The following is a 13,468-nucleotide window of genomic DNA, read 5'->3' on the forward strand; positions in this document are numbered from 1 at the left end:
TTGTTATATAGTGTCTCAAACCTAGTCCACTCATCCTCTCTAGGATCTCCTTTCGAGAAATCACTTATACGAACACCAGCCTCGCTAGAGAATCAAAGAACAATGATCTCATGTTCTAGGTTGAAAGTGTGCTTGGAAACTCAGTCTCGACAAAGAAGCATGTCCTCTAGTTAAGGATGCACGTGCTATTGGTTTCATGCTAAATTTGGGGCATGTGAAAATACATGCCAAGTTTATCAAGAATCGGACTATCCTAATCAGCTCCTCCGCAAGTGTGAAATTCTCACATTGTAGCTTAGCGTCTTTGGTATTGAAGAACATAACCATGGCTTTATCCAAGTTGACCTTCTCTCTCAACTCTCACAAAAGGCTTGTAAAGCTTTGAAATGCTTTTGTAATCCCTCCGTTGTGTCTAAGATCAACACTATGTCATCAACATGGTATTGTTAAAACAAGGCCATTTGCATATAAAAAGTGCAACTGCTAGAACAAATCTACAAAATGAGAAAAGCAAGCCTCTAGCATATGTACTGGAGTGCCTTAAATACTTCTTGTATTTTCTATAATAGCATTGCTAACTGTGAAGTATTGTGAAGTAAGTCAATATCATATATACAAATGTGCTATGTAAAGGAATTGAGAAAATAATAAATCAATTATTACAAACCTTACCATGAATGTGCCCTTAGTTCCTACTAGGGACACACCCTAAGAATGCAAAAATTTGGGAGAATCGGAACTATCATCCTCATCCTTTATCGTGGATGCACCTTGAGAAAACTTCGCAATTGATGCTCCATTTCTCGTCTCATTGAGTAGCAGAGTCAATAACCAATTTCTTCACCTCTTTTTTGTTCACCTGAAAAAGCAATACTAACTATTATCAATTATTGCTCCAATCCTACACAATCCATATAAGATTAAAAATTTATTTGTATAAAGTTAACAAATCCAAAGAGCTAAAGAAAATATATAAGCATACCTTCCCCATTGCATTTCGAGGCAAGTTTTCCCAAATTTCTAACTTTGTTGGAGTCTGCATGTGCACTTTCAAAATCAGATAGAAGCAACACAAGTGGGCATAAAAGGTGAAACTATATGAACTATATGAACTAGACATGTCCAAAAAAACTTGGTGCCTTCTTGGGGAATCAAAATTTCATATAGCACTGTAATTATTCTCTGTGCGTGCATTCATGCGTGCGTATGCGCGCGCACAGGGGTGTAGGTACATAGGTGCACGCGTGCCTATCTACGTGCGTGTGCGAATATGCACACGTATGTGTGCGTGCATGCATCCCCCCCCCCAAACACACACACACACACACACTTTTTTTTTTTTGGGTAAATCCATGATTATATTATCAGCAAAATTTACATGAGGGTCTCAAAAAAGCAGAGAGCCTCAACAGGAAATCAAAAGCAAAGAAAAACTATTTCCAGGCATGACTGAGGAAGATCTCCTTGATGGCAAGCATCATAGATAGATTGCCGTATGGAGAGTCTGAAATATTCATAAGATTGCAAGAACAGATTCCCAAAATATCGCATGTTGTGAACCTGCCATATGGTCCAAAAAGCCCAATATCTGACCCAGTTCAAAAGTAAAGAGTAATGGACCAGGGTTGCAGGAAGTATGCCAAAAAGCCAAAAATGTTTCCCAAAAGGAGAGTTAGGGAAACGAAGGCGAAGCGACATGGAAATTTTGCATAGGAAGGTCTTAGTGCTGGAACACATCCAAAACAAATGAGGCACCGTTTCAGAAGGGGCCATGCATCGAAGACAAGAAGCAGATGCAATCCTTCGTTGAGCCAGAGTGACCCCCATGGATAAGGTTCCTGTAAGACAACGCCATAGGAAAAGCTTTTGCTTGAGAGGCAATTTGCTTCTCCATAAATTGCGGAGATTCTTTCGCCACCAAGCAAGTGATTTTGCCATATGCCAAAGAGAATTAGCATGTAAGTGAATCCATGGTGACGGCTGGAGGAAAGAGTATGTCGTGCTAACCGTTAGGTTAGGAAGAGTAACAGGACGAGAATTGGAGCCCACCGGGTGTAACTGCCACAATCATATAATCGGTCCCTGTTAGATAAAGGAGGGATGGGAAGAAAAGGCTACAGTAATTCAGCAATTTTTCCCCAAATAAACCTGTGATGCATGGCTAGTGGATAAGAAGCCATGGCTTGAGGGAAGGAAAGCATATGACCAGTAGCATCAACAACGTCATTTATACACCTGATCCCCAATTTGCTGAGATTATAGGCCCGAATCGGCTCTTGGAGGGCCAATGGAGGATCAAAAACAGCACTCCAATAAATACTTTCTTGCCGAAGGGAATTGGCATGAGATAAAACGGAAGGGGCCCAATGAGCATGCGAAAGGACCTGTTGCCAATCGCTAATAAGTGAAGTAGCAAAAGGGCAACCCGGGATAGAGCCTACAAATCTGCCCAAAATGACCTCCCAAAAATCAGTGATCCATGCACCATGTGCAGTAGTACGTAAGGACGTGCACATGGTTGCAAGCATATGAGTCCATGGCTGCTTCTGACGAAAAAAGGTAAGTAGAAGAGGAATTTTCCTGGCCAAGACATGGTGCGCAATATTCAGCACATTCAATCCACCGTGCATCCTTGGGGAACAGACTTTTGTCATCCTCATAAGTCTTAGAGCTTTAGCAGAAGACTTTGTTTTCCATAACAGTTCCATAGCGTGAGACATAAAGGCAGAAATGTCTTGAGAAGTCCAGTGCATCAAAGGCAAATAATACTGAACATAAGCCATAATAATCGACTGGACAATCCGGAGCCTAACATGGAGTGGCCAAGTGGAGAGCTTCCAATAATGGAGTTTGGCATGAAGCTTATCAAAAATCCACTTTAACTGTTGTTTCCTAGTGATGTGCCAGCCAATAGGGTGACCAAGATGGCGGACCACATCACAGGGCTGCATAATGTGCCCAGGCCATAGAAGAGTATGCCAATCATATGAATGCAAAGGTATGAGGCTAGATTTATCGAAATTAACATTCATGCCAACAGCCAAGCCATATGAAGAAAGAGTGTCCATAATAGTCTTCAACTGCTGTGGAGAATTATGTTGCATAAAAAAAGAATCATCTGCATAGGCCTGAGCAATAAAGGAAGGGGCTCCAGGAATCTGAAGACCAGTAAGAAGACCTTGTGCGGTAAGATGATCCAAATATGAGAGAAGTGGGTGAGTGGCAATGGCATATAACAGGGCACTGAGTGGACATCCTTGTCGAACCGAACGACCCAAAGACCAAGATTGCGAGAGATGATTTCCAAGGATGCATTGGGCTGTAGAGCCAGCATATAAACAGTAGATGACATTAGCCATTTTAGGCCCGAAGCCCATCTTAGCCATTGTTTGTGAGATAAAATCCCAGTTGACCGTGTCAAAAGCTTTGGCAAAGTCCACTTCCATAATAAAAACATCCTGTTCAGAATATTTTGCATATTCAATAGCCATGAGAGCATTGCCAATATTATCATGAATCTGCCTCCGAGGGACGAAACCATATTGCAAAGGATGCAAGCCCTCATAAAGCACTTGATGAAGACGGTGCACTAGCATTTTAGCAAAGAGTTTGTAAACAACAGGCATCAATGTGATGGGCCTCCAGTCCATAAGATGCTCACACAATTTCCTCTTGGGAATGAGTTTAACTATGCCATGCTTCCATGAGGAGGGGAGTATTCCTGTGTGCCAAGAGTTATTAATCATTTGTAGGATGACACCTTTAAGATCCTCCCAAAAGTGTAAGAAAAACTCCACTGTGAGACCATCATACCCCGGAGCCTTACCAGGGCTAAGATGAGACAAGGCATCATCAAGCTCCTTATCAGTGAAAGGCATATCCAGTTTGAGAGCTTCCTGTGGGTTGATAATGGGATGCACTTGATGCAAAAAAGTCTCCCGAGCTTGTAATTCTTGCAAAGAAGTAGTATTAGGGGGTGCAAACAGCTTCTGAAAATAAGAAAAGCATTCATGTTGAAGCTCTGAGAAAGACCGAGTCCATTCCCCATCCCGTTTGCGGACTCTGAGGCAAGATGTCTTTCTCCTGAAAGCATGTAACCCTTGAAAAAAGGATTTAGAAGAGCATCCTTTATCCAAAAATTGAGTCATCCTTGCCCGAACCTGCCACTTGGCCAATTTACGTCGGTCATTAGCTTGCAAAAGAGCTTTTGACTGAGCGAGAGTGTCCATTTGTTGGGAAAAAAGGGGCTGCATCTGAAAAAGTGCAGTCAAAGATTGAACCACTGCTTTAGCATGCCGAACTTTAGCTCTCCAATCAAGCATAAAATGACTCCCATATTCATGTATGGCATGCTGAAGCCTGTCCACAAGGCGTTGCCATGCAAAATTACTGTCATAATGGACATGTGCTGCAAGAGGAATTATGGCATGTCGGATCAACTGTTGGAAATGTGCATGCTGCAGATAGCCTTTATTGATATGTTTCATCCGAATGGAATGCAAGGGCATGTCATCCCAGGGCTGACCAAACTGAATGTGCAGCCATAAAGGAGCATGGTCAGAGAGACCAAGGGAATGATCAATCTCAATATGAAGGCAGAAATCTGTATATTGCTGAGCCTGCAGTAAATACCATCTATCTAGGCGAGCCCAGTAGTTAGTAAAGGCATTATGGTGATAGGTGTAGCCCCCTATTCCAGTGTGCATGGCTGTCCATAAATCTTGCGCATGTGTCGTGGTGAGTAATTCTTCCCATGATTGCTTTTCATAAGGGATCATATGAGATCTTTGAGTAGTATTGTCAGAAGACATGGGAGAGTTATTAAAGTCTCCACCAAGAAGAGCACAAGATCGCCACGGGTAAGAAGCAATAGCATGCCACATGGAGGCTCTGGAAGCAGAAGTTTGTGAAGCATAAACCGAGGCAAATTCCCAAATATCACCATTGACATCACATTGAATCACCATCCATCTGCCATCACAGTCATTAAAGGCAAGCTGGGGCTGCAGCTCATGTCTGACCAATATGCATAGACCCGAGAAAAGCTTAGTACCTGCATAGTGAATATCATAACCCCCAAAATGGCCAACTTGGCCTGCCATAGAATGCTGGTTATGTTCTTGCAAACAGAGAATGTCTGGCTGCCTGGTTAAAACATAATTCCACACTAACCTCCACTTAGAGGGATTGCAGAGACCCTGTACATTGAAAGTAACACAGAGAAGTTTATCAAGCATGAGGATATATACAAAGAAAAGGGCCAAGAATGTACAACCAAAGAGTGCTAATCATCTGCCATCATGGGCTGCAGCCCTTCCTTCCCTGGGTCAAAAGATAGCCCTTCCTCAGATTCACAGACAGGAATATGTTTTTTGAGGACTCCAACCCAATTGAGTAAGGGCGAGGGAGTGGCTGAGGTAGAGGCTTGGCCTGGAGTAGGAGTAGATGCATCCCAGTGGCGAGATTGAAGGGGTCTTTGCCTGAGAACCCGCTTAGGCTGTAAGAAGCCATCAATATCAGGAGCCTTCTCTTTCTCTTTACCTTTGTCCTTGGCTTTGACTATGGCTGGGATTTGTGAAGCCACTTTTCCAGCTTTAGAGGCATTTTTATCCTGATTCTTAGACCCAATAGTCTCTTGCTTACGAGCTGGCTGAACCATTGGAGGAGGTATAGCAGTGGCTGGAGGAGGATGCAAGACAGTAGGGCATTCAGAGGCCAAATGCCCGTACTTATGGCATGAAAAACAAGCACCTGCGAAAATTCCCCATTTCAATTCAAAGTACTTTTGCCCCATCGGCAAACCTTCAACCTCCACTGCAATGGAGGGGAGAGTAGGGGTATCCGTGTCCCACAATATACAGAATCTATTACGATTCCCAGCAAGGCGAGGAGGGCAGATAACTTGGCCCAGTGCAGCAGCCAATCCTGGCAGTTCTTCTCGCATATAGTCTGGGAAATTAACCACCTCCACCCAAACAGGACAATGATGCCGAATAAGATTTTGATAGTCCTTGTTAGGGGACCATGGCATAGCATGCACCATTTGCCGGCCATAAAACAAAGGAGAAAATTCAAGCACACGCTGTTTCTGCAAAGCATCGGTGAGGTGAACTTCATAAAACCCACGAGAGGCAAAGTACACTCCCTCCACAAAAGAACCTCCGAGGATGGACTGAATCCATTGCGCAACATCATTGGCAGATGGTATCTTTCCCGGAAAAAAGATAATGACTGCAGTGTGGGCAAGCTTCTTAAGTGGCTGTACCAAGGATGGTAGCTGCAATTTATAAGTAACCTGGGGAATAGGCTTGCTCCAATCCTGGCGAGATTGAAGGAAGTCATCCTTGAGAGTATCAAAGACATATTGGGCCTCTAAATCCATACTTGCGTCTGAAGTGAGATCAGGACAGCGTCTTTTAACCTCCTGTGTGCGCTCCTTGCGCACATAGGTAGTTAACATAGTAGCATCTGAAGCCATAGGGAGGAGGAAGAGACCAGAAAGTGAAAGGTAGGAGATATAAAACAGGAGTAGTGAGGCTCAGAAACAGGAAGGAAAAAGAAAAGAGAGCAGGCTGCGTAGGGTAAGCAGACGGAAACAGGGCGGCACAAGCAAGGGCAGGGCAGCGCGAGCTGGAGCAAGGTGGCACAGGGGGAGCAGGCGGCGCAGGTTGGAGCGGGCGGCGCAGGCTTGAACGTCTTCGTCGTCGTCGTCGTCGACTCTCACACACAGCGAAGCTCCTCTCTCACCACCAACCAACTCCACCACACACACACACACACACACCTTCTCGCTCACACACACACAAACAGGGAGCTGCAGGAAATACACACACACAAACGGGGAGCTGCAGGAGGCTGAAACGAAGTGGAAAAGAGACTAGATGGAGCTCTAGAAAGGTGGCTGGTAGCAGCGAGCAAGATCAGGAGGATGAACGGACCGTAGGCAGCAGTAGGGGCAGGTCGGGATCACCAACAGGGCCGGCTCACACACACACACACACACACAAATGCACCTATATCTATCTCTCTGCACATGCATGTGTCAGAGTCACCAAAACGTTTCTAGAGACGTTTGTAGAGATGGGTTTCAGGGTTTCTGATAGGAACGTTTCAAAAACCTCATAGGACTTTCACTTAGAATCCCACATAATTGATATATGTAATAATATAGAATATATCAATACATATAATCTGAAACACTAAAGTCTAATGCACATGTGAGCACTCTCTTGCATCAAAGATTTTACTGTTCACAATGTGATCCGCTCGAGCTCCTCGCCTAAAGAACCAGCTCCCACGATATAGAGGTGGAAAACGACAGATGGGGTAGACTAGGACTTTCTAGGGAGGCAAGAATCTGTAAAATCGTCACAACAAGAGAAATAGAAAATGAAGATCACACACTCCTTCACTAAAGAGCATACATCCAGGGAAAGGTACAGGGAAGACTAAAGAAGCAATGCCCTCGGTCTATGAGTCCTAATGAGTCAACCAGCCAAGCAAATGGATGTATACTCTAAGGAAAATTTGGGGCATGGAAGTAAAATCTAGACATGACCGACCGGTTGGCCAAGCACATACTAATGACTTGCGAATTTTCTAAAATCATATCAATGGATGTAAAGGGCTATTAACATTTTGATAGTGGCTTCTAGTCCCATAGATCCTCTAGGGTCTCAAGCAGACTTTAATACCATCATATCATATATCGTCCCTCTCTCGCTCTCGCTCTCTCTCTCTCCCCTCTTCATCCACTTCCTTAGCCCCCTCCACACGCCTCATCAGCCCTCCCCCCTGATCGCTCCCCCCAACCTGCCCCTGCTTGTTCAGCCGACTCCCTTTGATCACTCCCCCCCCCCCCTCCCTGCTCGTTCAACTCCCTCGCCCTGCCTGCTTTCCTCTCCCTCACCCGCCTGCTTGCTGCTACCCCTCACTTCCTTGCCACTCCTCCCCCCACCCACTCAGTGCTGCTGCCTTCCACCTGCTTGTTGCTGTTGCTGCGCGCCTTAACAACCCCCAGATTGTCACCTGCGCGCACCTTCCATCCTCTCCCTGCTGGTTGCAAACACAACCCCTTATAAGCGCCCCCGCCCCCCACCCAAGCCTCTCCGCCGCCGTTGGCATTCCCCCTCAGTTCCTCCCCCTACCTGGCCACATTGTTGCCCCCTCAGTCTGCAGGGATGATAGGTGTGAAGGGTTATGTTCCCTTCTCCGCACCTTAAATTCACCAAGAAACCTACAGAAAAAAACCGGAAAGAAAGCAGCAAAGCAATATGGAAAAAGGAGAAAGAAAGGAGAAAACAAGGAAGAGAAGCCAAGAAATCAGCCACAACAGCCTTAGCTTCAGCCTTAATCTCAATGTCGGCTCCATCATTTTCATACCCCTGGCAGCAGTAGCAGCAGCATCATTGGCATTGACAGCAGCAGCGGCTCGGGACTAAAACTGGCCCTGACATGCCCTGCTAGTCCGACCTCCACTGTACCCCCCAATGCCTCTTACAGTACTCCTCTTTCTTGTCACCGCTACCCCTTAGCTAGCCACCCTTTCCCTCTACAGACAAACCAACTCAGCCATCTCCTAGACTTCCTCACACCGCTCTCAGTGTACTGTCATTTCTTGAAATCATACATAGGACAAGATATAGTTTTCTACAAAGAGGCCCAGAGAGCCCCTTTGCCTATGGTTAGTGGATACACATAGGAGACAACATACTGGGATGAGTCTCGAGAGACAAGTGGCATGCACGGTCTCATTGGACCATACGCGAGTAGCACCACCTAGTCCGCTCGAACAAGCAGGCTTTCATTAGTCAAAACGAGGAGTTAATAAAATATTCTAGTAAGTAATAAGTCCAAGTACTTCTGCCGGAAGCTGCTCAAACAACGATCCCCCTCTCCTCTCATAGACACCACTCTCACACTCCTATGCATGAACACTATATAACGTCCGCACCAGCCATCACCTGACATCTTAAAGTTATCCCACCCCACCTCTTACACACTGTTCATCTCCAATGGCATCAAACACTAGATCATGAGGGACTACATATCGAATGCAATGCATATGGACTAAGTACTATGTCCCCGATCTTGGCAAATCTTTTCAAAACGAAGTAGTTTACACTGGTTTTGGACCCTTAGAATATCACTCCCATTCACAAGGCAGGGGATCCCGTGAGCCCAAAAGAACAACAGGACCGTTATAATTGGTCATCATCCGATACTAGATCATATCCTCACACTCACAGGTGTCATTGAGGAGGCCAGAGCACAGACGGACGGTTTATTGCTGCTCTGTGGATTTCCATGAGGCATTGACAACGCCGAGAGCTCGCCTCATTAGACGGTTGCAAGATCTCAGATACGGTCAAGAGATGATTTGGGCAATTATGGCACTCTATAAGAGAACCTTAGGCAAGGTTTAGATGGCTACAGGGTAGACAAAGGAGATCAGGAGCATTATCAGGGTCAAACACAATTGTCCACTATCGCTGAACCTATTCGGCCTATACATTGATGAGCTTTAGACCTTCCTCAAGACACTAGGAGTAGGCTCCTCTCTCGTCAACTCCTTGATCTAAAGTCCCATGTATGCATGGTCTTAGTCTCCTCTCCTTGAGGGCCTCCAACGACACTTGAATGCACTTTAAACCTTCTGCAAGACACATGATCTGAAGATCAACCTCGGTAAAACCAAGGTTATGATCCTCATCTAGAGCAGCCAGCACAAAGAGCAGTTCACAATGGATGGTCTCCCCATGGAGTAAGTTGCATTTTACACATATTTGGGGGTCCTTTCATGTAGATCCACCCAGAGTGTAATCCTGAGTTTCTCTAGTCCAAGGACACGGACAACAAGCCCCACGTTACGATGTAGCCGAGACCCCACAACAAGAGATACAACAGACCCTGGATGCAAAATCAAACTTAGAGATCTTCACTCCATGTTCACCAAACCAGACGCACAGCCGGCAGGTGTCACAATGTTACTTGCCCGATGCAGTGCTACAGCTAGGCGACCACAGTGGACCACGCACATCGACTAACCCCAACCCTCTATCATGGGTTTTATGCCACCACAGCCCCGTACACGACCAGATCCTCTCGTGGACTTGGCTACTCCACCATCATACAAAGGACAACCACACTGACGCCACAATGCAGCTCCCATCCTCTCCATGGGCTCAGACACTTTGTATTAGTGTTTAATGTTTATCATGCACTTCTCTTGGGTGCACATGCCCGCTTAGAGGATTCACCCATTCAGCTTCTTCTATCTGGTATTTTTCAGTCTCATAGACCCTTTGGTCTTTTGAAGACTTGTGACGCAGAAAATACTACAGAAACTATGGCAAAACCCAGGTACAAAAAGCTTTTAAGTTCAACTGATCCAGAAGTGGGAAGGGCAGGTGGTCAAGACCCAGAGTCCCAAGGGGAGAAAGGATCTACAACACACACACACACACACACACACACACACACACATAGAGAGAGAGAGAGAGAGAAAGAAAGAAAGAAAGTTTATTAAAGTCTTCGGGAGACCGTGAAGGTCTATGAGACTAAAGATAACTGATACAATGAGCATTACGGTGGCGGTCTTAAAACGGGCCAGCCAACCGTTTCTACAAAAAAGAGGTTATGAAGGACTGTGTGTCTAGTCCTGATACAAAAAATATGTGTCTACCTCCAGATGATACAAAAAAGAAGGGGGGGGCACCAAAAATGGGGCAGAGGGGGGAGATGCAGTATACATGTGCAGGTGGTGATCGTCAGAGACCAATCATAGAGGGGCCGTCAAATGGGAGGTCGGAAAAAACCCTGTGATAGATGATTGGCCTCTGATGTCACGCGGCCTAGTCGAGCTCGGTCATCGAGGGCGGCAGGTGGCCCTGTGGATGAGGGCAACGGTAACCCCGGTGGGGCGGGCAGAGAGCAGAGACGAGATGTCATGGACCTGGATGTGTGAGTCTATCCGTTGGCGCAGCTGTCGTGGCTCTGGCTCTCGCTCACGTCCGCGTCATCGGCTAGACTGAGAAGAGGTATCTTGTGACTGGAAGAAGTCAGTGATAGGCCGCTGGGTGTCCTCACGCTGTGTGCGCTGCTCGTGTCGCCGTGCTCGAAGAGAGGTATCTCGGTGGCGAGTCATCTCATGTAAGAAAGCGGCTAGGCATCGCTGATCCGAGAACTGCAGCATGTGTGGGAGGGAGCCGAATCCGTCGCGGAAGAGGCAGTGGTACTGGCCTCGAATGGCATAATAGATAGGACATCTGAAAGCAAAGTGCTCCTCCGCCGACTCGATCTCCTGCAAGTCGCAAAGTGGACAAAGGCGGTCCTCTCGTGGGATACCCTCTGCGCGTCCGCTCTCGATCCGTAATCGGTGTGACGAGACCCTAAACTGACCGAGGGAGATCCGGAGCGCATGTGGTAGATGAAGCTGTGTGTAACCCAGAGGTGTGATGAAGCCCTCCTGTAAGATCTGGAGGCAGTGTCGGCGGTAGAAGTCGAGCTTCACAGAAAGCTCGGAGTGAAGAAACCATGTCCGCCAGGTGTGGAGCTGGAGCAGATCCCCTCGAATGAGCCGGTTGACCTCCTGGTCAGTGGGGGAGAGGGGAGATGGTGGAGCGTCGAGGCTGTACTGAAAAGGAGGCAACCGGTCTAAGTCGAGGCCCAGTCGGGTGAACCAACTGGAAACACGACTATACCAGCATCGCTGGTCCCCATCAACGGATAAGGCCATAGAGGAGAATAGGGCTAGCCAAGGTAGGCGGAGGCGACCGTCGGTGGAGGAGCTGAAATCCATGACTCTGTGGAGATAGGTGATAGCCTGAAAAGCCGCATCAAGCTATAGGGGTGAGGCGCGAACTCTGCTAGAATAATTTGGTGTGGTACCGATGGTTTGCTGCGGATCATCCGAGCAAACATCAGTATCTGTAGGCGCTCGACTCGAGCCCACTCTGTGTCTGAAAGGTCGACTCTCCACCAAGGACTACAATACATGCCTGCTGGGCGGACCAAAGAATCAAAAAGGAGAGACTTGGTCCACGGGTCCTAGAAGTGGGAGTGGTAGCACTGTCGCTCCAACCTGGCAAAAGCGACGTATCCCTGGCTGATCTTGGCCTGCATGGCCGGACGCATCGTGAAGATCGGGCCTGAGAAGACAACACCCAAGTATGTGTAAGAGTCAACTATCTCAGGTCACCGGCGAAGAGGAACTACTCTCGGTGCATAGCGGCTTTGGAAGTGTTGAAGATCATCACCTTGGTTTTCCCAAGGTTGACCTTCAAGTCATGTGTATCACAGAAGACCTGAAGTCCATCCAGGTGTCGCTGAAGACCAGTAGCAGAAGAGGATAGTAGTACTACATTGTCTGCGTATAGGAGAATCTGGATGACAACCTCCGCAAGAAAGCAGCCTGCACCTCCGAGTGTCCTGATGGTGGTCTCGAGCTCGTCGATGTAGAGGCCAAATAGAATCGGTGACAAGGGACATCCTTGTTTGACTCCGATAGTGCTCGTGATCTCTAGGGTCCAGCTGGTGCCAATCCTGACTTGCCCCGTCACCCGCTCATAGAGAGCTACTACTGCCCAGATAATCACCGAGTCGTAGCCTAACTCCTACAGACGTCTGATGAGTCGGGCGCGGGGAACGGTGTCGAATGCCTTGCGGAAATCCACAAAGCAACAATATACTCTCTATCTCCTGCGTCTGGCCTCCAAGAATCCAAGAGAGAGAGAGAGAGAGAGAGAGAGAATCCAAGAAAATGCCCAAATTCATCCTCCAAAACAAAACAAACAGCAGCAGTCACCTAGAAGGGTGCATAAACTTCCATGACACATAGCAAGGACAAGCTAGAATCGCATCCTCACTAGTGTCATCAACATCCAACTGTGGGTTTAGATCATATATGCTCGCTCACACCCACACATCAACACACCCATCCACATGAGCATTCATTAACACACAGATCTTCCTACTCGTAGGTCTCTTGCGAACCAGCATAAAACGCTTAGGAAAATAGCTTAAACGGCAACACGCTGCTATAAATAGAAAGAATCATGATGACATCAAGCAAGTCACAACTTGAACAAAACCTTTACATGTGAAATTCGCATGTCTACTAATTCGGGAGAGTACTATCTCTACAAGAATCCAGGAACATGCTCAAACTCATCCTCTAAACAAAACAACCAGAGCACTTCACCTCACTTCACTGGGGAACATACACGCTGGGGAAAAATGGACTTAAGAAGGTGGTAAGGGCTTGTTCTACCCAAAAACTGATTACAAAGCATACACAATCACCCATGTCTTTTCAGACAGATCCATCTAATTAGGTCAGAAGCCAATTGTGCTTTGAGTGGGAAGTGTGTTGCTCGAGAATGATCTGATTCTTTTATGCCTATTGTATCTATTTTTCACGCTTAGAATTCACATTGCTCCACTTCTCACACCACAGCGCACATGATTC

General features: G+C 46.7%; 1 protein-coding gene across 2 annotated transcripts in view; it reads right to left on the minus strand.

Moving 5' to 3' along the window:
- Positions 1-536: 536 nt before the first annotated feature.
- The window catches only part of LOC147887689 (putative CoA ligase CCL8), a 42,826-nt gene continuing 29,894 nt past the window's right edge, over positions 537-13,468 (minus strand). For both annotated transcript variants that reach the window (XM_087393564.1, XM_087393563.1), the window contains exons 16-17: positions 983-1,036; positions 537-859 (exon numbers count right to left, since the gene is read on the minus strand). In XM_087393564.1, coding sequence (XP_087249690.1) covers positions 809-859; positions 983-1,036 — 105 coding nt within the window. In that variant the 3' untranslated portion in view covers positions 537-808. The remainder of the gene's footprint in view (positions 860-982; positions 1,037-13,468) is intronic.

Source organism: Dipteris shenzhenensis, chromosome 22, assembly GCF_047967505.1.
Source record: "Dipteris shenzhenensis isolate YYH24624 ecotype China chromosome 22, Dip_SZ_1.0, whole genome shotgun sequence".
Classification (NCBI taxonomy): Eukaryota; Viridiplantae; Streptophyta; class Polypodiopsida; order Gleicheniales; family Dipteridaceae; genus Dipteris; species Dipteris shenzhenensis.